The 27,786-nt window shown below is 43.6% G+C and overlaps 1 protein-coding gene across 3 annotated transcripts in view; it reads left to right on the top strand.

The window, feature by feature from the left end:
• Window positions 1–26,422, top strand: part of LOC113010993 (cadherin-12-like) — a 39,730-nt gene extending 13,308 nt beyond the window's left edge. For 2 of the 3 annotated variants that reach the window (XM_026150345.1, XM_026150344.1), the window contains 11 exons: window positions 2,241–2,365; window positions 3,828–3,997; window positions 7,144–7,263; window positions 9,344–9,511; window positions 9,645–9,832; window positions 13,877–14,130; window positions 14,587–14,723; window positions 16,111–16,232; window positions 16,641–16,755; window positions 23,454–23,705; window positions 25,489–26,422. In XM_026150345.1, the coding sequence (XP_026006130.1) occupies window positions 2,241–2,365; window positions 3,828–3,997; window positions 7,144–7,263; window positions 9,344–9,511; window positions 9,645–9,832; window positions 13,877–14,130; window positions 14,587–14,723; window positions 16,111–16,232; window positions 16,641–16,755; window positions 23,454–23,705; window positions 25,489–26,081 (2,244 nt within the window). In that variant the 3' untranslated portion in view covers window positions 26,082–26,422. Of the gene's footprint in view, window positions 1–2,240; window positions 2,366–3,827; window positions 3,998–7,143; window positions 7,264–9,343; window positions 9,512–9,644; window positions 9,833–13,876; window positions 14,131–14,586; window positions 14,724–16,110; window positions 16,233–16,640; window positions 16,756–23,453; window positions 23,706–24,967; window positions 25,095–25,488 lie in introns of those variants that run through there. The other variant, XM_026150346.1, reaches the window with a different exon arrangement.
• The last annotated feature ends 1,364 nt before the right edge of the window (window positions 26,423–27,786 follow it).

Below are 27,786 nucleotides of genomic sequence, written 5' to 3'. Positions count from 1 at the left end.
AATCTCATGTTGTTTGCTTTTCAGTGTCATAAAGCTGTTGAACTTTACTTGAAATAGGCAGCTGGAAAGTTGGATCACCTGACGCCAACTGTAGCACATTTTCTAACCCGCTATCTTCTCCCACTGATAGTGGTCTACAGACAGAGCAATCCATTTTGTGAGAGAATTTGTAAGTTTGTCCGATGTTGACTTGCTAATTTTGGTCCTGATGCCAGGTATTTCATCACGTTTCGGCTGCTGACACCTTTTCTTGTTACTGGGACTGCTAGCGCTAACAGCTCCCACAGTTTCTGTACTCACTGCAACATGTTTTGCATTTAGATGATGCCGTAAGGTTGAAGTGCTTCGGTGGTATGCAAACTCCTTTTTGCACAGTTTGCACATAACCACGCTTTTATCAAGGTTCCATTGGATAGTCTTTAGAAATCAAATTAGCCTCTGATCAGTCTGAGGTGACATGAGCCGGCTCCTTATTGGGAGCCATGGGTTTTTTTTCCTTTCTCTCTCTCTCTCTCTCTCGCACTTTTTTCCGCTTCACTCCGCACGTGAGCCTTGTGCTTTGTGCTGGGCAGAGGGGGGAGGGGCGGTAGTTACACTCAGTAGCACAGGAACAGAGCGGGAGGGAGAGAGAGAGAGAGAGCCAGGGACAACAACGTCACATTAGAAAGGTATAGTAATCATCCACAACTATTTTCAGTTGCAGATGATAAAGGATTCAGAAAGTTTATTCATGCAGGTCCATATGACAGAGAATATGCATGTTCTTTTTGTTTTCATATTATAATTTATATTTAATTGTGTTGTGGTTTGCAGTGTTTTGTGTTGTTTCACTTTAAATTTGTTTAAAAGGAAAAAGCTGAAAATTGAAATAGTTAAAAGTTCAAATGTGAATAGTTGGTTTTTGTATTATATGATTTATTTATTACATTTTATGTGGAGTGAATAAACAAAAGTATATTTATGGTGGCCGCTAGAGACAAAGCACGTACAAAACACAACAGAAGTGCTCCAGGACGCTAGGCGCAGTGTTACCTGGTGGCTACACAAGCCAGCAAGTACCAACGACCGGATTTGGTGTGTGGTAGTAACAGGTAAATAAACATTTTTTTTAAATTATTTGAATATATGTGAGTGCTTGTGTATAAATACACAAACAAAATAATTGAATATGCTTTCAATTGTGTAATTTAAGTGATCTAGTAGCTCTGTTTTGGAAGTTCAGTTCATGCTAGAAATGTGTTTTGGAGTTTGTACGTGCTTTGTCTCTAGGGGCCACCGTATATATTTATATATAAACATATATAAATAAAAATACTTTTTTTACATTAGTAATTCCTTTTTTGCATAATTTTATATTATTGTTAAAAATAAATTAGTTAAAGCAACAAAACAACCTGAAGAGCCGGTTCGGAGCTGAAAGAGCCGGAAATCCCATCACTATTCTTTGTAGCTCTGATGTGTGCATCAGTGTAATCAGTCTACCAGGAAATGGTGCATTGACAAACGTTCCTCTTTGCTTGGAATGCAAATATGTCAAGCCAGTGTTATTAAATGCGTTATTTTTTTATGCGTTATATTTTTCAAATTAATTAATCACAGTTAACGCTTGTTAACACTGAACTCATTCATCTGTTACAGTGTTAAACCCAAATGTTTCTAGTTAGCATGGGATTTGGACTAAAAATGGCATGTTAGTGAAAAATGTATATTTGACAAAGATGACCCAAATAAACCCCAAAAAATGAAAAAAAAAACTGTTTTAAATGATGATTTCATTTGCAAACAAAAATCATTAACCAAAGTTAGAGCAGTCTGACTATTCTACACTGACCTCTGGCATCAACGTGTGCAGGAAACTCCCAGCAGATCAGGGTTTCAAACTCCGGCCCTCGAGGCCTGCAGCAGATAGCTGCTTCTGAAATAAGCCCAGCCCACCTCACTCCCAAACTATGCCACCTTCATAGTCACTTAGATCACTCTTGTTCCACTTCAGCAGCTTATACTGACCAAGTCTACATGCTTACAAACAGATACACATTACACACTATGTCATGCTGATTAGATACTTGCATTAACAAGCAGCTGAACAGGTGTACCGAATGCAGGAGCTAGTCAGTGTATTCATATCGTTCTCATAGACAACAAATGAAGACTGATGCAGTTAATGTGCATATCATCTCCTAAATAAGAAAACAATACAGTATTTGTGATGCTTTTCTGACACATAATTTCCTCTGCAGCTCCACACTGAGATGGACCAGGGAGATAATGCAGTGAAATATACACTCTCAGGAGAGGGAGTGGGGTCTGTCTTCACCATTGACCAAATGACAGGAGATATACATGCACAGGTGGTGCTTGACAGGTCAGTACCTCCCAATAATATTGTCTAAACTGACTAAGCACCTGAAAACAGTAATATCTAAGTAGGAACCTAGAGAAGGCACATCCTCCCAAACTGTTTTTCTCAGGAGTTGCAATGGACGGGGAAGTGAGACTTGGACAAATCAGAATCAAGCTTTTTCTGTCAGAGAGATGATTGTGTCCACAGAGATGCTGACTTTGGCTGAGATTTTTTTAAAAACGCACAAAAGATTGAAGGCGATTTTTTTTTTCCACAAAACAGGCTGAGGCTTGATCAACTTCAGCTGAGTCACCTGAGCAAGAATGTTTGATGTTCAAGACCTGAAACAGCTGCTGACCTCAGAAAACATCACTGAACATATGCATTACCTTTAAAACTGCAGATGTGTTATTACAGCTTTCTCTTGAACTGTCACTGCGGGCGGCCAGCCCTGTTGTTTGGAGACTTTGGGAGTCGTTGAAAAAAAGACCAATCATGAGTAGCATCTGCCTTCAGAGTTTCTACCGTTGCGGCTCGAGGGCTTGATAATATTCACATGCTGCCATCACATTGTGTTGCAGTCATTCGTTGCATACAATACACAGTAAAACTGTCAAATTTATAAATTGATTCTATACAAAATCAGCACGCTCTAAAGAGTGTGTGTGTGCGTGCGAGCGTGCGCGTGTGTGTGCGCGCGTGTGTGTGTGTGTGTGTGTGTGTAAGAGAGAGAACCCATTCCACCTAAACAGGACACATTCAACAGTGGCAGTTGTTTTGTTGTTGTTGCTTTTTTGCAATTGCAGGTTTTTATCACATGTTTACTTTTGTAGCTGCGTTGCTAGTGCAGTGATCTTTTATTAACAGTGGGGCAGCTTTCCAGCTGTCCTCATCGGCTCTGCACCACACGCAGCTCTCTCGTCAGGTCCCCGTATCTGACTGAAATAGGAAAGGCATGGGCAGGTCCGCTTCCCCCGACACCACACCCTGAACCCACTGCTCCACCCCTCCCCTGCAGCTGAGCCATAAACCACACCCCTCCACAATTAAATAAATAAGATATTGTTGGATATCTTAATGTCACATTAAAATTCAGAAAATCATATCATAAAAGAAAGTTCCTCTTTGATATGATGATAAACTAACTAAAATGATAAACTAAGCTTTGCACATGAACAACCCCCGTAAGTATAAAACTGTGACTATGCCAATAAAAGTCTACCTTTATTCATGCATTTGCATCAATAGACGAGCATTTCTATGGACAAAACACTTTCCTGTCCCAAAATTGAGTCACTACTTGATCTACAGCACATCTAATATTTCCATTTTCTTTAACAGTCTGTTTGGCAGCATGAGTGCAGCCTGACATGGAATCAATGCTGAGACACCATGAGACTCATAGCCTGAACACATAATCATATCAGTTGAGTATGTGCCAGTGAATTCAGTGTGTGTAAATTTAATACTTGATGTTTTGCAGGGAGAAAAAATCGTACTATACGCTGAAGGCCCAGGCTGTTGACGTTCATACAGGCATCCCTCTTGAGCCAGAGTCTGAGTTTATCATCAAGGTGCAGGATATTAATGACAATGAACCTCAGTTCCCAGATGGACCCTACAGCGCCAGCGTCCCAGAGATGTCCCCAACAGGTAAGACAGCTACAGGCTCGGATGCAGTAGGTGGATGAAGAATTTAGATAGCAGAACTCATAAAGATAAATGAAAGTGTACACTCCTTATCAAGGAAAATATATTTTAGGTATAAAAAAATACACAGTGCACAAAAATATATTAAAAATGAAACCAATTTTTTAGACAGGACAGTCTCTCGTAACAAGACCAGGTTTTCCCAGAAACTTTTCCAGTTATCTACATTGTGTTTTAGACACAACTGAGCCAGCCAGCAATCTAAGGAGATCTCCTTAGATTGCTGGCTGGCTCAGGTGCAGCTGAATATGTCACCCCTGGTCCGATAAGGTAGGGGATAGTGAATACTGTGAATGTAATTAGCAGGTGAAGTTTTTAAATCAACTGGCTCCACAGATAAGCTACACACTGTGGAACAGGAAGCAATACTCTGCTGCAGAGAGCAAACACCAAGTGACAGCGCCACTGTCTCTCTACTGTTTTCTTCTTCAGTGCCATGTGCCAAAACAATGCAGAGCGGTTACCTACTCCCACAGAGCTTAATAATTCTACATCTTCCCTGCGTACCACTACTGTAGCTCCTCTGAAAAAGAAAGCCCGAAATCAGAAATTCTTGATTCCCTGGTGTAACCGTCAAACATGCACCTTAACACAGAAAACTTGTAAACTGGAGAGAAACTGGGATCTTATTTAGAAGATCATCATTTAGCCTGAAAAAAACAGTTTGCTGCTCTACAGAAAAAAACTTCTGCAAAGCTAGAACGTTTTAGTATCCATCACTGATCGAAGAAAATAAGAACAACCCCAGGTTCCTCTTCAGCACTGTAGCAGGGCTCGCAAAAAGTCAGACCTCTGTTGAACCAAGCATTCATTTAACCTTATCTTGTAACAGTCTTCACAAATAAAATTTGAACCATTCATAACCATCTCACAGACTTAGATTTATGTTTAGCTACTTTCAGCACCACTGATATTCATTTAGACTCTTTTTCTCCATCTTTCTAAATTAACTTCAGTAATTACTTCCCCCAAACCATCATTGTGTCTTTTAGAACCCATTCTTATAAGACGTCCTAAAATTAATTACTTCTTCAGGCTATGATCAACCTATTTATCAGATTTTAGGTTTCAGAGCTCATCACAGCACAGAAACAGCTTTAGTGAAGGTTACAAATGATCTTCTTATGGCCTCTGACAGTGGACTCATCTCTGTGCTTGTCCTGCTAGACCTCAGTGCAGCGTTCGATACTGTCGACCATAATATCCTATTAGAGCGATTAGAACATGCTGTAGGTATTACAGGTACTGTGCTGCAGTGGTTTGTATCATATCTATCTAATAGACTCCAGTTTGTGCATGTAAATGGAGAGTCCTCTTCACACACTGAGGTTAGTTATGGAGTTCCACAGGGTTCAGTGCTAGGACCAATTCTGTTTACATTATACATGCTTCCCTTAGGCAGCATCATTAGAAGACATAGCATACATTTACACTGCTATGCTGATGACACCCAGCTCTATCTGTCCATGAAGCCAGATAACACACACCAATGAGTTAAACTGCAGGAATGTCTTAAAGACATAAAGACCTGGATGGCCGCTAACTTTCTGCTTCTTCATTCAGATCAAACTGAGGTTATTGTACTCGGCCCTGAAAAGCTTAGAAATATGGTATCTAACCAGATTCTTACTCTGGATGGCATTACCTTGGCCTCCAGTAACGCTGTGAGGAACCTTGGAGTCATTTTTGACCAGGACATGTCCTTCAACGCACATATTAAGCAAATATGTAAGACTGCTTTCTTAGGGTGTGTTTACAAGATCAAATTATCTGATCTTTCTTTTTTTGTTCTCCAAAGTCTTGGCATACATCCATCCATCCTCCATCCATCCATCCATCTATTTTCTTCTGCTTATCCGAACCAGGTCATGGGCAGCTTAACCCAGAAAATCCTCTGCTCCCCAGCCATCACATTCAGTATATCTGGGAGAACACTGGGGTGTTCCCAGGCCAGCAGAGTGATATGATCTCTCCATTCCTATCCTGGGGCCTCGTGGAGACATGCCAAGAACACCTTAGCCAGAGGTCACCCAGAAGGCATCCTAGTCAGATGCCCAAACCAACTCTGGCTCCTTTTGATGTGGAGGAGTAGTGGCTCTACTTTGAGCCCATCTCAAATGACTACAATGGTATACTGTCCTCCTCACTGTACCCACGACCCCATCTTACAATCTCCCTGTAAAATTCCTCTAACAACTGGGGCAGCAACTCTACCCTGACCCTGGGAGGACACTTCACCCTTTTCCAGCTGAGGACCATGGCCTCAGACATGGAGATGCTAATTTTCAATCACGTCACTTCACTGCAAGCTGGAGGCCACAGCATGATGAAGCCTACAGGGCGCATCATCTGCAAAAAGCAGATATAACATTCTGAGGCTACCAAGTTGGAAGCCTTCCACCACTTGGTTGGATCCTGTCTGTAAAGATTATGAACCGAATCAGTGACAAAGGGCAGACCTTCCCAGGGAGGCTAAGGAGTGTTTAGATCTCCATGTGATGTTGCAGAAGTGTGTGAACCAGAACAGCCTTACAATATTCAGGAACTCGTGGCAAATGTCACCCACCCCTGGGGCCACCAAGGAATTACTGCATTATTGAACTACGTCAGTGAACTCAGTGATGGCAAAGTTGTGCCCATTTTTCCCACATTCTGTTTCCTTTATAGGAGAATTTTAAAAAAAATGTCAGTATTGTCCTCTTACATATGGTGAACCTCAGTAGTGGTTCACTTCCACGGCCACAGACGCATAAAATCAAACAGGCTGCAAACATTTGTGAAATATTGGGTCATTCTCTGGAGCTCAGTGAATTCCAGCGAGGTACCATGATAGGATGCCATCTGTGCAACAAGTTAAGCTGTGAAATTTTATCACCACTTAATATTCCACAGTTAGTGATTAGTGGTATTATAACGATGTGGAAGAGAGTAGGAGTGACAACAGCTCAGCCACAAAGTGACAGGCCAAGTAAAGTCACAGAGCACAGTCAGCAGGTGTGTAGCACGCAGACGTCGCTGCTTTTCAGTTTCTAGAGAGAAACGTAATCTGTATTAACATAATCTGTGCAAACATGTTTGTGTTTGTTTAGGAACCTACGTGACACAGGTGACTGCCACAGATGCAGATGACCCCACGTATGGCAACAGTGCTCGCGTTGTCTACAGCATCCTTCACGGCCAGCCCTACTTCTCTGTGGACCCCAAAACAGGTGACAGGACAGCAGCTGGAACGTTTCTGTTACAAAGCAAGAATAATTGATACAGTTGTACTAACAGAACTCAGACGTCGCATGAATTCAGTTCACTTCATGATACCTCACGAGTTACTCCCCAGTCCTACCCCTGATAAAACAAGCACCACAAAGACAAGTTACCATGGAAACATGAGCTTTACGTTGTGACTGTTTCTATTGCAGGTCAATGTAAATATAGACCTGCAATAGAAACATAGGAGCACACATATAGTGAAAAAACAGCAGCTTTTGTTCCTGTAAAGACCTTTATTGGGAAAAAGCTGCCGGGCGTCCTTCATCAAACCGCACGTTAAACTCATTCAATTCAATTTCAATTCAATTTTATTTATATAGCGCCAAATCACAACAAAAGTCGCCTCAAGGCGCTTTATATTGTGCAGTAGATACAGAGAAAAACCCAACAATCATATGACCCCCTATGAGCAAGCACTTTGGCGACAGTGGGAAGGAAAAACTCCCTTTTAACAGGAAGAAACCTCTGGCAGAACCAGGCTCAGGGAGGGGCGGGGCCATCTGCTGTGATTGGTTGGGGTGAGAGAAGGAAGACAGGATAAAGACATGCTGTGGAAGAGAGACAGAGGTTAATAACAGATATGATTCAGTGCAGAGAGGTCTGTTAACACATAGTGAGTGAGAAAGGTGACTGGAAAGGAAAAACTCAATGCATCATGGGAATCCCCGGCAGCCTACGTCTATTGCAGCATAACTAAGGGAGGATTCAGGGTCACCTGGTCCAGGTTAAACTCATGTGTGAAGAAAAGCAAACTTTGTAGCTGCTTCATCCACCACAGCAAACATCTACTGTAAAGAAACAGACATTATACACATGAACTGTTAACTTTAAATTAGATAGCTCACAAAATCCCTCATAGCCAGCACTCTTCTTGCCTTCTATTAATTTAAGAAAGCCTTCCAAGTAGACAGAGTATTTGTATATATAATTTTATGTTTTGCCTTGTTTTAGATCAAAAGTCAAATATAATAAGGTATACAACCTTATTATATTATGTACGCACCTGCATGTAGGATGATGCTGAATAACCCAACAATAACGTTAATGAGTGTCCGGATCTTGAGTTTCACTGATTACTATGAAAGGATGAAAATGAGCACATACTCAAGCTTAGATGATTAATCATCTTCAGGCTGTTTAAATCAGAGTGCCATACATGTAGTCTTACTATTTACTGATCCTCTGGTCATGAAACATCTGAGCCTATCAGGTCACATCACACGCAGCCATGCTGGGTGGAGTCTAACATTTCTCTGATACAGGGCTTGCTTTGAACAGTGCACTGATGTCTTGATAGACCCTTTTAGTGGTACCTTGATGTTTAAGCTTGTAGTTTGTGGCCCAGCGCAGTGCAGCTTCTTTCTGTGGGAATACGGAGAAGCTGACCAGGATAGTGTGGGGGTTATGACCTTTCACTGGATCTGGAGGTCGGTCGGGGTTTGTTGGACTCTTTCCAGTTCAGATGACGTAGGGAAGACTGGGGCCCATTGCCTGCATTGATACCTCCAACATAAACTTTAGAGGGTCCCTGCCATGTTTGCTCCCTTCAGGAATGTTTAGTATACAGAGATTAACTCTCTGTGAGCGGTTTTCAAGGTCATCGTTCAGTGCAGGAGCAACTGGTTTTGGTCTTGTAATGGTGGATTTGGCTGCAGTCAACCATTCAAACTTTTCACCAGTTAGAGACGTCACTGTTGTTTGTAACTCGTCTGGGGATGCCTGTAGCAGTTTTATGGGGGAGGGGGATCACTTTTTCACACAGGGCCATTTTGGCTTTTTCCCCCCTTAATAATAAACACCTTCATTTAGAAACTGCATTTTGTGTTTACTTGCATCATCTCTGTCTAATATTTACATTTTTTGTGACAAATATACAAAAAATATTCAAATGTGGGAAGCACTTAGATACACTGAGGCAAAATTAGGCATAGGCATACAGCGTGTGTAGACTAAAGCCAGATTCATCTTTGTCTTTCTTCTTTGTTATAGTGAGGTCTAAAATGTTAAATCAAATCCTTTCAGGTATAATTCGGACAGCTCTGGCCAACATGGACCGTGAGGTGAAAGAGGAATACCAGGTTCTTCTCCAGGCCAAGGATATGGGTGGTCAACTGGGGGGACTGGCCTCCACCACCATCATCAATATCACCCTGACTGATGTCAATGACAACCCTCCACGCTTCACTAAGAGTAACAAACTCTTAGCAATGTCTAATTTGCTCATTGTTTAAAAAAATCTACTCATTCATTCATTCAGTTACGTTGGACTAATAATAGTGTTTAATTGGTTGTCTCTTTTTACTGATCTTTCTTACTCTTTAAGGTATTTTTAATCTTCATGTACCAGAGTCAGCATCATTGGGTGCAGCTGTGGGACGAATTCAAGCCCAGGATTTGGATGTAGGCAGCAACGCACGGGTGGAGTATGCCATTGTTCCAGGAGATGAGGGCAACGTGTTTGACATCATCTGTAATGGTCAAAGTCAAGAAGGGATAATTGTTCTGAAAAAGGTCAATTCACCCTTTAGTGCACGTTAGTTGCTTTCTAAGTGCTTCCTGCTGCAAAGCATTGATCCATTCACACAGCACTTTATTTTATGTCTTCAAGCTGATGATGGAAAGATTGTTTTATGCTGATGCAAAGTTCTTTAAATCATATGAATTAGGCCACGTTCACACTGCAGGTCTTAATGCTCAATTCTGATTTTTTGATCAAATCCAAATTTTCTTTGTCTGTTTTTCACACTACGAATAAAATGTGACAGCAAACGCGCTCCAGTGTGAACGGTTCACGGCCCTCAAAGCGTCACACGTGCGCAAAAGAAGACGTCACACACAACAGAAGTAAAAATGGCGGCTACAGAGCTAGTAGGTGTTGTTGCAGCAGTCGATCAATTTCTGCACAGTCGTAACCGACAGAATTTTGACAAATTAATTAAAGAAAAGACACTGAGAAAAAAAAGAGCCTTTGCTTTAACAATGGCCGCCATGCTTTCTCGTTTGTCTTCTGATAATTGGCGTCTGTCTAGTGTCAGTGACGTAAAAGACGGATTTAATGCGACGTGACCATCAAACAGCAGTCGCTTTCTACAACCTCGGATATGTATCAGATTCAGTACCACATACGAAAGTGACCCAGGTCAGATTTGAAAATATTGGATTTGTGCCATGATCGGATAGATGGGTCGCATAGGGTCAAAAAAGTCGGATTTGATGCGCTTTCGCCTGCAGTGTGAACGTAGCCTGAGACTGCTTCACAGCCACATTGTTAAATGTGGTTCATAGTTCTAAATGTGTTAAATTGTCAGTGAGAACAGAGAAACACTAACTGACTGTCTGGTCCATTGTAATTGCTGTCACTGGGGTAATACCATGTAAGGGACTATTGTACTTTGTACTGTATTCATTCCTTCATACTTTGTGCTCTGGTGACAATTTTGTTATTTTGTTGAATAAAAGACACATTTGGCTGACACGAGTATTTGACCAGGACTACACAGTGATGAGTGCAGGACAAACTCTCTGACTTTCCTGTGAGAGATAAAGACATGGATGTGTACATGAAATTGATTGAAAACATTAGATAGAAAGCAATTATATGTAACCCCTGACTCACTTTAAATAGTTTAGAACAGCCAAAACTACAGACTAGGTTTAGCAGGATTACAATAGGAAATGAGGTGACCGTGGAGTGAAATGGCTGGAGACAGGAAATGAGCAACAATGGTTATTATTTTGTACAGAATTGAAAATTAAATGGCCTGTATTTGCATAGCACTTTACTAGTCCCTAAGTAGCCACAGCTACCCTGGGGCGCACTGACAGAGGAGAGGCTGCCGGACACTGGCGCCACCAGGCCCTCTGACCACCACCAGTAGGCAACGGGTGAAGTGTCTTGCCCAAGAACACAACGACCGAGACTGTCCAAGCCGGGGCTCGAACTGGCAACCCTCCGATTACAAGGCGAACTCCCAACTCTTGAGCCACGATCGCCCCAGTAAATCAGACACAAATTCCACAATAACAGCAGTAATAGTAATGATAAGCCGGCATAACAAAAATAACCTACTGAGCTCAATATTTCAATTTCTGGTCATTTGTCAGGTCTGGATTCCTTATTATTCTAGTCAGGGTTTCTTACTAGTCTAGTTCTTTTTTCCTTGGTTTTGTGGTTTGTGTGTTACCACTTTTATGCCTCTCTTGAGGGAGAGATTAGTTTAGTCTGGGCACAGGCTCGCTACCTCTATCCGGAGAGAATCCAAAATCGTAGTTGCTTTATCACACGAACAGAACACCTAGCCAAAATGACAGAAAATTCCGCACAGACCATCCGAAGCCTGTCTCGTCTACCTTCCACGTGCGAAAAACCAAGCTCGTGTGTAATGGTGGTCCGGTGCTTGGAAGGCGGGACTGAAACCGCTTCCAACAAATGAAATGGCCATTACCCAATGTGATCCGTAAAAAGAAAAATAAAGTTTGATAGAGGATCACACTTCTTTCAAAATAAATTTGTCTTTTCAAAATAAGAGAGTGGAAATACATTTATACAAATAAAGAGAAAGCAAGAAAGAATAACAACAAAAGCTACTGGGTTACATACACTTGTGTGTAAAGTGGTTAAGTAGAGCAGAGAAGTGCTAGTGTATATAAGAACCAGTCAATTTATCATAGTTGTCATTACCTGGATCTATAGTACCATTAGAAACCTTGAAGTTGTTTTGTGTCTAAGACTGCATTTTTGATCTGCATAATATTGCTAAAATTAAAAACACGGTGTCTAAGAGTGATATTGAAAAAAATTGTTCATGCATTTATGGATGGAACCATTTTGATTCCCTTTTAAATAATCCTAAGTCCTAAAAGCTATCTGTAAGCTCTTCACATTGTGTTCATTGTATTTATTCCACAACCAGTCAAGGCAGGTGTTCATAAAAAACAACTACCCTCTCAGATGCATCATTTCTAATTTGGTTTCTTTGACTTCGTATACGCCTCCATTTCTTTATCTCTCACAGGAAATGTCAGAGCGCTTGTGTTCGGCTCTTTTTCAAGGGGAGGTAACATAAATGAGCCCAGAGACGAGGGGGGGCAGATTAAAAAAACACAAGGTTTATTACCACAACTGAAAACACATAGTGAAACGACTCACTAGGCACTGAGGCAATTCAAACAAAAAAACAACTCTCAAATTTTCAAATAACACAAGAACACTAATAGAACACGAGTCATCTCAAAGGCCACAACTCAAAAAACAGAGGCTCAAAAGGCAGCAGCACAAAGGCAGAGGCAGGAGGGACAGCCTACGTCTGTTCAAGAGAGTCGAACATGAGTGAAGAATCCTCAGCCTTTTGTACTCCCAGGTAAACGCAGGCAGCCGCAGCAGCCAACGGTGTGTGTGGACTGGTCAAATACTCGTGTCAGCCAAAAGCGTTTCTCTATTCTCACTGACAATTTAAAGCATTTAGAACTATGAACCACGTTTGGTAAATGAATTGATTTTTATATAGCCATTTTCTATTCTCCCGGAGTACTCAAAGCGCTGTATAGCCTCATTTACACCCACTTCTAAACTCAAGTGTAAACTAACCAACATTCACACTCTGGGGGGGGGGGGGGGGGGGGGGGGCATTTTTCTGTCCTGTACAATGAGATGATAAACATGTCAGCCGACTGACTAATTCTACATATACTGTGGTTTAAAATACAGGAATTTGATTGGACTGTTAAATTCAAATTTTAAAGATAAATGCCAGAGATTTTCACTCGTCTTTGATGCCATCAAAATGAAGTTCAGTGCTCCCATATTTGAGCACACGTAATAAAAAACTTCACATTGCAAAAGGGAAGTAAAAACATTTTCTTAATGGCATATAGTTTCATTTTACAACACAATTACTGTGAAATAAAGCATGCAGAATACCTTTTAAACAATCACAGTCACATACATGAATAAAATGTCATTTTTATTTAACTTTCATACTGGATTGATTTTTTTTTTTGTGATCAACATTTTATTGATTTAAAACGGGATTGGGGGGGGGGTACAGACATATACAGTACAACTGTAAACTGCAGTAGCAAAGCAAACATTAGCAAACAAGGCATAGGGACAGCAAAGAAAAGACACAACAACACAAAGTTAAAACCAATTATTGCCTCTTCCAGGAGATAACTCTGGATGAGAAGGTTTTCCAAGCGTCAACAGTCGTGGGTCGAGCTTTATTTAATTTTGCTGTGGTATGTTCAAAACCAATAACACGGATAAGACATCGTCTCCAGAATGATTCCATACAAATGTCAGGACAGAAGCATTGCTTTGTAATAGTCTTCTTTGCGCTGGATTGATATTTTTGTTTGGACCGCAAAAACAAAAATTTCCGTAGTTATCTTTTTAAAAAGTTCCCAGATGGTCCTAAAATTATACTTCAGAAAGTATTTTAGTTAAAATCACTGTAGACGGCCTGTGGGCATCCTCTCACTGCAGACATGAGGTAATATAAGGATTGCTCTGAATTTTTTGCTTCATCTCAGTGTATTTCTTCCCATGTTTTCCAGACTCTTGACTATGAAACCCAAGCGTCCTATACTTTCAAGGTGGAAGCATTTAATGCAGAGCTAGATCCCCGTTTCCTCCATCTGGGGCCCTTCAAGGACTCTGTGACAGTCGAAATTAACGTACTGGATGTGGACGAGCCTCCTGTCTTCACCACGCCTTACTATTCTTTGGACGTGTACGAGGACACTCCCCCAGGAACCATCATTGGCTCAGTGACCGCTTATGACCTGGATGCTAGTAGCAGTGCTGTCAGGTGGAAAGCGCTTCACAGATCTGTGGAATTATGTCAACAGACTGTTTATTTTTTTAAGTATTGTTAACAGTATTATTCATTTCCTGGAAGGCTGGAAATTGTAACGATGTTGTTCTACATCATAGTTTGAATTGGATTCTTGTTCACCAAGTAACAGTTTAACCAATTAAGAGAGTTAATTTGTTAAATAATCAAATATGATTCCATATAAAAAGCACGTTAAGAACTCTGAAGTGAAACTATTGATTAATTACCACGAACTGACAGATCACTGCAGACGTATAACTTTCAGGCAGAAAAAGCTTTTAAAACCAGTCAGTAATATTTTTAAAAGTTCTTTTTTATTTGACTGATGAGTTTATACATGCAATTAGTTTTTATGTCTGGTTGACCAAATTAAATTTCTATAAAAATGTAAAATGAAGTTAAAGTCCATGGACTGTCTGATGTGTGCAGGTATTCTCTGGAGTGGCAGACTGGCTCTGACAGCTTTTTTGACATTGAGACGGTGGAAGGAATCATATCCACTAATGAATACTTGGACAGAGAGACAGCTGTTCAGCACAATATCACTGTGGTGGCAACCAAACTTAGTAAGTATTCCACACCAATAACTACACACAACCACCAACAGTATACTTGTGTGTCAGAAACTGTACAGACACTAACTGTGCAAACAGGTCATCTCATAACCATCTCATCAACTAAACAAATGTTAGTTAGAAATTCCAACATAAATGTTGAGTGATAAGTTATCAATGGGAGAAAACTCGTATAAGAAAAGTGTTCTTATCAGGGGGCACACTATTCACTAAGACTGCATTTTCTTATATAGAAAATCCTGCTTTGCGAGGACCCAGGAGTCGATTTAGAATGAGGGATTTAGTATAATATACAAATTTAATTTACTTTTCAGACCTCACAAACGTAAAAAACACGAATCCTTCCTTTTTTCTTTTTTCAAAGCTTGTTCTTAGCACTGCTGCCTCACAGCTATAAGGTCCCAGGTTTAAATCCACCATCGGGACGTTTAATGTATCGTCTGCATGTTCTCCGTGTGGCTGCATGGGTTCACTTTGACTCTGCACTCCAAAGACATGCAGTTAGTGGAGATGGGTTCATTGGTTATTCTAGATTCTTGGTATTTCTCACTGAGTTAGCCCTGCAACAGAAATGTACCAATAATTGTTTCTTCTAGCCAATAAGTGTTTTGCGTGTTATATATTTGTCTTCACTGTATTAAGTGACAAGAAACAAATGCAGTGTGAACAAAACAGAACACTATCCCCTCACGATTCACACTTTACATACAGTGATGTGGGAAAAGGGTTCCTCATTTTCTCTTTTTGTGTATTTTTGTATAGAACCGGACCATCGAAAACATCCATAAATTACTACTTATTAAAAACCGCAGTCATCACAGCTTATAAAAATCACTGTCATGTATTGAAAAAAATAAGATCATGTAGAAACTAGAACATAACACTGAGAACAAGTTCATGATTCAGTCCTTTAGATGACAGCGTCTGTAAGGTGAATACCCAGAATGGAAGTCATGGTTTCCACTGTTGGAGGCACTGGAACATGTTCAATGGCACAAAACTGTGATGATGCTGCATCATGTTTCATATCATTAAAGTGGGCTGCTACTCGATAATCTTTAACAAATCAGTGAATAGCTTTTCGATGTTTGCCTTTTCTCTGCGGTTCCCTGTGCTGTTGCACATATATGCAACATTGTGATTCATGCAGAGTTACTTGATTAGAGTTGAGTAAAAAATGTGGAGCTGGAAGTAAAGAAACGTTTGCAGGACACGCCCACAATTGTTACCTAATGTATTCTTTGCAGGTGACCTACTCAAAAATCAGAGCCAAGCTAATGGTAGTTTGAAGCCCACAGGATGTTCGGGTCACACTGGCTGTGATGAATATATTTGGCTGTCACACTAATTATACACGGCTTCATGCTGACCCTCACAGATAATCCTTCGCTGTCTGCAGAAGTGTTAGTGAAGGTCAACGTCCTGGATGTGAATGAATTCCCTCCTCAGCTCACTGCTCCTTCAGATACATTCGTCTGTGAGAACTCCAGAGCTGGACAGGTATGCTGAGCTACAGCACATACAAAGATCTTCATCACAGGTATTTGTTAAATACATTAACTGGGCAATAGTCAAGGATTTCCATAGCTCAGCCATGGAAATCCTTGACATGAAGCTCCCCATGCAGTGTTTGTGCTGATGTTGGTGTAAGAGGAGGTTTGGAACTGAGCACCGGCTTCAGCACTCAGCAACCATGTCCTGTAACTACGTGATGACAACAATTGTTTTTACTCAACTGAGAATATTTCTGTTTCGTGGGGGTAGTGTGAGGTTGTCATCGGGAGTAGGTGTGCACTGCATCAGCACAGACTAAACCCGTGTGGTGAATCCAGATATTTTCAGTTCACAAGTTGTTCTGTGTTTTTCTTGAGTGTGTTTAGCACACAATCTTCCTGTTTTGCTGAGCAGGTGATCCAGACAGTTGGCGCTGTGGACGAGGACCAGCCCCCTGTAGGCCAGAGGTTCTTCTTCAAGTCCTCCAAGGAGCTCCGAAACAGAAACTTCACTGTCAGAGATTATGGAAGTAAGTCAAAGAGTAGCGGCTACTAAAGAGTAACTACAGCTTTTGTGTTGTGTGGGAGATGCACATGCATCTCTGAGATCAACCATAAACAGAGTTTTTCCCATTTGTAGTGCTCTTTGTACCTGTGACATGTTTATGGTGCAGAGAGTCTTCAGTCAGATATATCAGCGATGATACACTTCTCCTTGCAAACAGTAGGACTCAGGGTACCTTATCAAGCAGGTGGCTCATGTCCAGTGTGACCGTGTCAGAATTTTTATTGACTGAGCTGCTGATTTATAAACATTTTGATACATGGAGGCTGTGAAAGGCTCCGTCTCACCTGGGAGGGTTAGACCCACCCAGGTGAGTGTGGGCGGTTTGGTGGGGATGAAATGCACGAGCTGCTCCACCGCCGGGAGTTCAGCGAGCCCCAAAATTTTACCGTCAGCGATCTCCAGACCAGAGTAAGACTTGATGGAAACTCTGTGGTGAAAGGTTTTATCCCAGTAACCCCTCATTTCCTGCATACATACCACGACAGCAGGAATCAGCCGCTTGGTGGAGGACTGGAGAGTGTCTGACAAGCAGGCAATATTTTCCTGTCAGACAGATCCCTCTCCTCCCCCCTGTCATTCTGCGCTGCAGGCCGTCTAATGGACAGCGTGGCTGCTGCACGATTACCTATTGTCACGGTCTGCAGAGGCAGGTCGTGCGGTGGTGTGTGTAATGGACCCAGGAGCGTACACAAGTGAGTAGACGGGAGTGAGTTTAACAGAAAGCGAGCCTTTAATATGACTGAAGACCAGGAATACAAACACAGCAGGAACAGAAAACAAAAAGGAAAGCACGGCTCAGTTCAGGGGGCCGGCCGTGCACAAGGCAACGGCGACGACGTGGAAACAGTTCAGGGGGCCGGCCGTGCTCAAGGCAACGGCGGCGACGAAGGAGACGACGGAGCAGTTCAGGAGGCCGGCCGCGCGGAAGGCAGCGGCGGCGGCGGCGAAGGAGACGACGGAGCAGTTCAGGAGGCCGGCCGCGCGGAAGGCAGCGGCGGCTCTCCAGTGTTAGGCGTGCTGGCCATGGCCCGGTGGGCACAGGACCAGACGAGGCAGGACCAGACGAGGCTGGGCCAGACGAGGACGAAGACTCTGAGGCTGGGCCAGACGAGGACGATGACTATGAGGCTGGGCCAGACGAGGACGATGACTCTGAGGCTGGGCCAGACGAGGACGAAGACTCTGAGGCTGGGCCAGACGAGGACGAAGACTCTGAGGCTGGGCCAGGCGAAGATGAGGCTGAAGCCGGAGTCGAAGCTGGACCAGGCGACGGTGAAGCAGGAGGTGGCTGGACGGGCTCCTCGGGCCCTCCAGCTGACGTGGCATGGTGCTGGACAGGCTCCTCGGGCCCCCCAGCTGACGTGGCATGGTGCTGGACGGGCTCCTCGGGCCCTCCAGCTGACGTGGCATGGTGCTGGACGGGCTCCTCGGGCCCTCCAGCTGACGTGGCATGCGGCTGAACGGGCCCCTCGGACCCTCCAGCGGAGACAGGCGGCTGAACGGGCCCCTCGGACCCTCCAGCTGACGTGGCGTGGGACTGGACGGGCTCCTCGGGCCCCCCAGCTGACGTGGCATGAGGCTGAACGGGCCCCTCGGACCCTCCAGCGGAGACGGGAGGCTGAACGGGCCCCTCGGACCCTCCAGCTGACGTGGCATCTGAGGAGGCCCTGGGGAGAGTCTTAAGCTCAGAAGCGACTGGTGAGGCAGCACATAGAACACTGTTAGCATGACAAGCTTTGAAAACATAATTTCTCAGGTCATGAACACTTTCGGTAACTCGAGTAGTAGATGCCAACTCCCTGTCGGTATTGTCAACACAATAGTTCATGGTAGGATTACACATAAGTCCGTAGCTGGATTCAGAGCCACATAAAGAGGCAGGCATGCTTATGGCTGGCCTAACAGTCTGCGACTGAGAAGCAGTAGCATCAGAGCTCACGTTCCTGTGCATTTGGTCTTGAGCACTGTCTGCAATCCCACCATCAGGGAATACGGTACTAGACTCCACTACAATCTGCACGCGGGGGTAACACTCCGTCTCAGCTGTACGAGTTGGCTGCGGTAGAAAACAGTCTGAGGCAGAGAGAAAGCTCACGCCATTCCTAGCAGGCTCAGAAGCAGACTGTACAGCCGACGTGTGAACCCCTTTCGCTGTCTCATGAACCTTGGCTCCATGTGGTGCGGCTATGGGAGCAACACTAGAAAAAGTCCTGGATTCTACAGGGTCAAGAACGTTGTCTGTGATTTCGTTGTGTGGTTTTTCAAAACAGTTACACACAGTCCTTTCATTATCACAACACTGCTCTGACTGGCCCTCATTCGTAACTAGAGTTAGGTCAGTCACAGCATGGGTGTCTATGAAATCATGATTAATGGTAGAGCAGTCTTTGGCACCAGTTTCTTCATAGCTGGGCCCACAAAAGGGCAACCCAGTACACTCCACTATATCAGGTTCATGAGATGAAAAAGCACAGTCACTCACCTCCGTTATAAGAGGAGTCTGGGGCAAAACTAGGACGGGTGCTGACTGGACAGCTGCTGCCCCCACCTCTTCAGAGACTTCAGCACAGTACAAACAGTCTGTAGTTGCTCCTTGAGGAAAGCTAGGCAGTCTCTCTTCAGACTCGGTAGATGGTTCACGCAAAGTTTCAAACCTGGCATGAGGTGGCTTGGTAATCGTTAAATTGTCAGAGGTAATAGGATTTAATTCTTGATCACCCACACAACTAGGACTGCTCGCTAAGGATGTCAACACATTAAATCGAAAGTCGTCTGATACAGAATACTTTGAGTCTGACCCCTTACTCCCAGCATCTTTCATTATTCCAGAAAAACCCACCGATTGCAGGCTCACTGTGTGAGACGTAACGTCCTCATCACTAGTTACCTCAGAAAATCCCTTTGACTTGAGGTCTCTGGCTATGGGGCTAGATACGACGTCAGAAACTGAGTCAGGGGTACTCACGGCTGGATGGCTGATGGGAGTTAAAGCCTCAGATGGCATTAACTGAGGGACCTCCTTAGGGTGGGGCTCAGAGCGCCGGCGGCGAGAGTGCCGCTTCTTTCTATCCGTGGAAGCGGGCGGGGTGAGCGGTGGAAGTCCCTGGCAACTCCGGGGACCCCCAAGAGCCAGTCGAGTTCCCCGGAAAGAGTGCTCATCACGATCAGGGGCGAGCCACGGCTCCCTCCCGAACTCTTCCTCTAGCTGTATGTATGCGGCGTGCTGCTGCTCCTCGAGATCGACATCCAGGACCCCCACAGCATGCCCGTGATGCTCCGTGGAGGGCGAGGCGGGACGTAGCGGTGCGCGACGGCGGCAAGAATGCCGCTTTTTCCTTGAAGCGGCTGTGGACAAAACCTGACTCTCCATAGCGGCCGGCTCCTCGTCCTCCAACCACATCCGTGCCAGAAAGACAGCAGGAGACGAGTAGTCCGATCGAGGCGGCGAGGGCGGGCGGCAGGTGCGAGGCGAGGCGGTTGGCGAGAACTCCTCCTCGGGGATGAGCCAGGGCTTCCAACGGAGCTCGTCCTCGCGATACGCCTGTAATACCTGTTGCCACTCCTCCTCGCCGAAGTCAATAGCAGCTGGCATCTCCTTGATCCGCGTAGTGCAGTCAGGTGGTGACGAGGATGTGGAAGCCGATGGAGAGTGAGCCGAGGGTGTGGCGGCGGTGAGCCTCACCGTACCGACTCTGACGGCTTCTGGCTCACGAGGCAGCGGGGAAACTGAGCTACCGCATGACTCTGGCGACGGCTCACGCACACAGGACCGCTGCAGTTGCGGGCGGAGTTGGAGAGAGGAAACGAGAAAGTCAATGACGAGGGGATGCAGCGCCTCCCATAACCAAGGGAATACGGACACGCATACCCCTACTTGGCGGGCTAACTCGTTCCGTTCCTCCTCTCTGGAGCACCGCAACCACTTGCCGCATAGCGACTCCACTGTCCGGATGATCTCCCGTTCTTGTGTCGCTGGGTCCGGCATGGTCGCGTCGTACTGTCACGGTCTGCAGAGGCAGGTCGTGCGGTGGTGTGTGTAATGGACCCAGGAGCGTACACAAGTGAGTAGACGGGAGTGAGTTTAACAGAAAGCGAGCCTTTAATATGACTGAAGACCAGGAATACAAACACAGCAGGGATAGCGTGGCTAAACTATAACTAAACTGGGGAAACTAATACTGTGACAAACTAAGAGAACTCTGAGACGAAGATGATCACAAAAGACTGATCGTGAAAACATGGGGGTGAGAACACAGACGACGCGACACAGACTACATGAAACACAGAGACTAAATACACAAGAGGGATGATCAGGGGAAGTGGCCACACATGGGAACACAGCTGACACAGATAAACATAACAAGACATGGCAGGAGTAAACAACACTGACGGGAGACTGTCAAAGTAAAACAGGAAGTACACAGGTGCAAACAGGAGGAGAGAGAGAGCGCGGGCATAGTGGGCTGGGGAAACATGGAATGAAACAAGGAGGGGAGATGAGGGCTCACAGATACATAGAGGGGCACACAGGGGATAAAAGTCACAAGGGGAAGTCAAATAAGGAACAACACAACAGGACAACTTAGGAAACATGGCCTAAATAAGGAATGAAATACAAAAATACAAGAAACTAAGAATACTGGGCCCACATGGCCCAGGACCATGACACCTATCTCATGTAAATCGACCTCAGTTTCCCCGCCGGTGGAGCTGCCAGGCTGCGATGCCTGGGTAGAAGGCAGAACGGCATTAACTTTGTCCTGCTTGTTTTCATCTCCAAGGATATCCATATTAACATCCTCTTCCTCATCTTAATTCTTTTTTTCCAGTTCAAGAGGTTTTCTCCTCTCTTCAACCAGATATTTAAAGTCAAGGGGCAGATTGAAGAGAGGAGTAAACTCCGCCTCCAGGTCCTTGACCATTTCCCCCTAGCAAGCAGTGGCTTTGCCGAATTAGCCACTGGGATTTTCCTACATCGATGGGAAAGGAAAGAATCGATTTTTGGGCCCACCACCACTCGCAAACACCACTCCCACTCCTGGAAAAGGAGGGACCCTGTGTCTGTGAAGTGATTGGTCTGTCTTGGACAGGCATGGTGGTAGTTGAGCTTCTGTGATTGTTCACGCCAGAGGGCACTTCCCCCTTAGTGAGATACCAGTGTGGTTTGGAACAAAACGCGTGTCAACCTAAATAACACTTTAATGTCTAAATATGTCTGTGAAGGTTCTCAGTCATCCAGGTCATCGTAGTCTAAGGAGCTTGGAAAAAAAAAGCGTCTGGACTTCTTTGAGTTGCTTGAAGACGTTTCACCTCTCATCCAAGAAGCTTCTTCAGTTCCCTGAACATGTTCCCTCTAAGCCTGAAGGGAGAAAGAAGGAACACACACATGTAAAGGAAGCACTCAAAACATGTAGTTATCCTAACTGAGAGTTTATAAAGTCAGCAAAGAGGCACAGAAAAGAAGACCAGACACCAGCGAGGGAGAATAAGAAAGACAGACCCAACAACATTGTCATCCCCTATGTAGCCGGTGTATCAGGAAAAACTCAGGAGTTTTCGCCAAGCACGACATCCCGGTGTACTTCAGACCCAGCAACACGCTCAGACAGAAACTGGTTCACCCGAAAGACAAAACTCCAAAACACAAACTTAACAATGTGGTGTATGCTGTACAGTGTAGCGAGGAATGCCCAGACCTCTACATCGGAGAGACCAAACAGGGTGGGGCCAGGTTTCACAATGAGCTCACCTGAAATCCTGCCTGATTGGGACCCACACCCATTTTCACACCTTAGCTCATGTGATCATCAGGGGGTCCTTTGTCCCTCTTTGGAGGGAAACTCCCACTGCGTTTTAAATCTGGGACTCTCCACCATTTGACTCTTAGAACTGAAGAAGCTTCTTTAATGTCTAAAAATAAAACTTGTGTTACAGAAATACAGTGTGTCAAATCATGGGCCCTGTGAATAATGGTGCATGAGACCACATTGAAACTGATGTTAAGGACAGTAGCCCCGTCTCACAGGAAAACATGCCTGTCCACCGTGTGCCTCTTCAAAGTGTGAAGTGGACACACATACAGAAGTTGCGTTACTTCAAATTATATTACCAACTTGTATAAAAGGCAAGAAGTTGGTAATGAGCAAAAAAACATATGAACTACATTCCAGAGTCTGTAATCACCAGAAGGATTAAAATTGACGGCTAATATGTATTTACATTAAAAATGTATGAATAATATCAGTTGTAATGCTGTCCTGTGATTATTTAATGTTGCCTTGAAATCACAAATCTCCATCTGCTGTTACTGCTGCGTACTGTTACTTATTGTAAATTCTGCATGTCGACCAGCATGCAGTATAACAGTATAACATTTTATCTACTGTCTGTATAAATGCTAAATGATACCAGAGGTCCCAGTTGTCCCTCTGGTCCCTCTTATGCTTTGCTTTTAGGACTAATTTAAGCCAAACTGCCAACTTACTTGTTTCATTTCAATGAAAGCAAGCCTGAGAGTGTTTATACCTGGCTTACATACCAATTATTACCTGACCAGTCCAATTATTAATTAGCAGTAATTATTATGTTACTATGCATGATGTTGTACATAGTTGTTGTATGTAATGTAATAATAACGCAGCATCCCTGTTGATCTTACAGACAACACTGCTGGGATTGTGACTCGACATTCAGCTTTCCAGCGGCGGCTGCAGGATGTCTACATCCTTCCTGTTGTAGTTGAGGACAGCGGTTACCCCGCTCAGAGCAGCACAGCTACCCTGACCATCAGAGTGTGTTCCTGTGAGACTGTGGGCTCACCTCTGACCTGCTCACCAGTGGCCATGTTCCTGCCCGCTGAGCTCAGTGCTCAAGCTTTGTTGGCTATTCTTCTGAGCATTGCTCTGCTGATTGGTAAGCTAGTCTCGCTATAATGTTGTGTCATGTATAAACACTCAAACTCTGGGGTTAGCACTGCAAACTGCAGTCTTATGTGCAGTGTGTTCTGACTGAATTTTACTTTTTGCACTGTTGACATTAGGTAGCCTAAAAATCTTTCTTAATGTTGTTTAATGAAGAAAATCATTCTTGGCACAACAGATCAGTTAATATTTTATTAACCTCCCACCAGGTCACAAGCAAATCAATTTATGTATTTATTGTTTGTTATAAACATTCTGTTTATATTGGACATACAGGTGAAAATACAATGTGCAAATTCCATATGAATATAAGGAGCTCTAAGGTTTTGAGCTTGATGATGACAAACTGATGCTGAACCTGAGCATATTACTCTGGTTCTCAGCCTGTTCAGGTAATCTGATGTTTTAAATTAGGGCTGATAATAAACCTGAAGTAGATAAATGAATAAATAAAGAACTTCATCACTTTTACTGCGTACACAGAACTGGATGGCTTTGAATACAATGTTGCTTTTACAAGACTGTTATTGAAAAGCAAAGAAACATTGTTTAGAAAACCTGCAGGATGTGGAAGAGTTTTGATGTAATGATGGATGGAGGGCTGCAGTGATCCATACAGGACACACAGCATGAAGGTGTGAGGGACCACACGACAGAGAGCAAGGGGCGACTCGAACAATATATACTTACCAGAATTCAATTCAATTCAATTTTATTTATATAGCGCCAAATCACAACAAAAGTCGCCTCAAGGCGCTTCATAGATACAGAGAAAAACCCAAAAATCATATGACCCCCTATGAGCAGCACTTTGGCGACAGTGGGAAGAAAAAACTCCCTTTTAACAGGAAGAAACCTCCGACAGAACCAGACTCAGGGAAGACAGGATAAAGACATGCTGTGGAAGAGAGACAGAGGTTAATAACAGATATGATTCAATGCAGAGAGGTCTGTTAACACACAGTGAGTGAAGAAGAAACACCCAGTGCATCATGGGAATCCCCCAGCAGCCTACGTCTATTGCATCATAACTAAGGGAGGATTCAGGGTCACCTGGTCCAGCCCTAACTATATGCTTTAGCAAAAAGGAAAGTTTGAAGCCTAATCTTGAAAGTAGAGATAGTGTCTGTCTCCTGAATCCAAACTGGAAAGAATAACAACAAAAGATGCAAAGGGTGGGATACAGCTGGAAACTATAACATGATGAGACACGCAATAAACACACCACTAGTCTGAACAAGGAACCATGGTTAGTTTAACAGGAGGACCAGACAGGACAGCACAGAGAGACGGATGAGATCGGGGACACAAGAGAACAAATCAGGGAAAATGAGACACAAAGGCACAGAGGGACGACAACCACAGGAAACACCAGATCGAAGGTCCGTGAACAAACACAAGACTTACTTCACACACGAGACTAAAGGACAAAACACAGAGACCAAGATAAACAACAATAGGAGGCATGAATACAACAGGACACAAGCAATAAACTGAAACTAGATACAATATAGTAAACGACTCAATAAATGCAGAAAAATGACAAAACACTGGGTGGATGACCCCTTATGGTGCCTGTCTTGCCCATCCTGGTGTTTGAACCTCAGTGGGGTATACTGCATTGCAACACGTTCCTAAAGTATTGTCCAAACATTGATCTAAAATCCAGCAGATTTGATTGCACCATGTAATGTTTTATACATTTATATTTTTAAGGATCATGTATGTGTGGTCACCATGGTAACCAGTGCTTCTCTCTGTTTTCTGCCTTGCAGGTATGTCAGTGTTATACATGAGTCAGAGGCCCCAGAAAGTGAAAGACACGCTGATGAGATCAAAAGAAGACATCCGTGATAATGTCATTCACTATGACGACGAGGGAGGTGGCGAGGCTGACACTGACGCGTTTCACATGGGCACCTTGTGCAAAACAGACCACAGCAGCATCTCCAACAAGAAGAAAAATGGCTATGGCGACGGCATTCTGATGCATCTCAGCACCCACTGTGACAATGTCAGGTCACCTGACATCCATCTGCAAACAGCCAGCTTCATCGCCACCGGGAACAAGCCTCCACTCTTCTGCCACGGCAGGGCGACCCAAGGCGATGCTGAATTGATCAGAGAGGTCATTGAACACCGACTGAAGGAGAGCCAGCAGGGGTACGCGGCCCTACCTGCTGATTCACTGGCAACCTACGCATACGAGGGGGATGGCTCAGAGGCGCGTTCTCTCTCATCCATAGAGGACTCTTTTGTACTTGACAGTTTAGGGGATTTTAGCTCGCTTGGCGACTGGGGGCAGCCATTTAAAACACTGGCTAGCATCCTTGACAAGCAGCCACCGTCTCTCTTTAACGAGAGCTGAGAGGAAATTGAACTGAATATTAGTTCAGTTAGGCCAAATATTATTGAACATGTCACTTGTCAATGTATTTCTAAAGGTGCTGCTGACGTTTTCATACAAAAGGTGTCTTGAAGCTGTGATCTCAACAGAGGCTTGTTGTTACATTTCAGTAAGTAGTTTTTTTTCCCATGTCATTTTCTCATTATTACGTCTGTTTCTCTGCATGTGTGGACTGGATGGGTTGTTGCTGCAATCTGGTGGGAATTTCAAGTTAACGGCACCTTGAGAAATATATTTAGTTAAACAATTGGTGATGTGTGTGTATGTGTGCATAATATTCAACCATCCAGTTTCTTCCACTTATCTGGGGCCTCAGCCCCAGCAGAGAAGCCCAGACCTCCCTCTCTCCAGCAACTTCTTCTAGCGTGTCCAGGGGAACACCAGGGTGTTCCCAGATCAGCTGAGAACAATGATCTCTCCAGCGTTTCCTGGCTCTTCCCTGTGGGACATGCCTGCAAACCTCAATAAGGAGGCGTCAGATGCCTGAAATATACATTTTTAAACGTGACAGACACTAGAACGATGTAAAAATTGTCAGAATGATAAAACCAAACTTGTTCACGTCGGTAGTATTTATATGCTTCCACATCATCCAAGGGTCTGTCTTCTGTCTTCTCTCAAGTCTCAGCTTTCAAGCATTCTCCCAGTGGAACCTGGTTTGGTTCATCTTTGGATTCACCTTAGTTTGGACAAGCTGGCAAGTAGGTTGCAAAAGTGAATATAAGTAAACCTCTTAACTGGTCAGTAAGGACCCATACAGGTTTAGAGTGGGGTTTTGTTTTAGCTACTATAAAACGACCATTTGTGTTACTTTCAAGTGTCATACGTCAATGAGCAGTAATGTTTTTCCATTTAACAATGTTCCAGATTGGTGATTTATTTTACAAAAAGAGCTAAATGTTACTTTGAATCTAACTCCAGATGCATCTCAGTGGGTTAGTGCTAATGAGTTCATGTGTGTGACCTGTAAGCTAAAAATCCAGACTGGAAGGTAAATGTGTTATTAACTCATATTAATTTGTTTCATTGTTTTATGAAATGTTCAATCGTGCGCCTAAATAAAGTCAGAACCACAGCCACCGAAGCCACTTCTATGTGCTCATTATTATTTGAAAAATGTGATTTATTTACAAAACTACTGGTTTAAAATAACATAAAACAAAAATTGCAGTTAAAAATAACAGTTAATAACATGACAGCAAATGAGAGGGGCTATGATTGTGCTTGCCTTTCAAACACAAAGACAGGATTGTATTTTTTTTCCTGTGTTTTAGGTCCCTCACACCTTTCAAGAGCTACTAACATTAAATTGTATGTTTTATGAATGTTTTTAGGGAGTCTGCCCCTAAGTCACCAGACACTTTGTCAGAGCTTGCATCACTGAATTTTCCTTCTCCAGATTCAGAAGAGTTCCACCTCCTTTGTGGCCTATTGCTAATGAAAAAATCTTTATTTTACATTTCTGGAAATGGAGACGGAACACACATGCTCAGGTCTGAATTTTCTGCAGCTAAATCCATATATATATATATATATATATATATATATATATATATATATATATATATATATATATATATATATATATATTTCTGCACTACGTCACACCGACACACCGTTTACTTAGTTCCTCTTTTTTGTGTCTGGTTTCCTGTGCAGCTCTGCA

Source organism: Astatotilapia calliptera, chromosome 18, assembly GCF_900246225.1.
Source record: "Astatotilapia calliptera chromosome 18, fAstCal1.2, whole genome shotgun sequence".
In the NCBI taxonomy this organism is placed as follows: domain Eukaryota; kingdom Metazoa; phylum Chordata; class Actinopteri; order Cichliformes; family Cichlidae; genus Astatotilapia; species Astatotilapia calliptera.
Note: the sequence above shows the minus strand (reverse complement) of the source record. Positions and strands in the feature narration are given on the sequence as shown.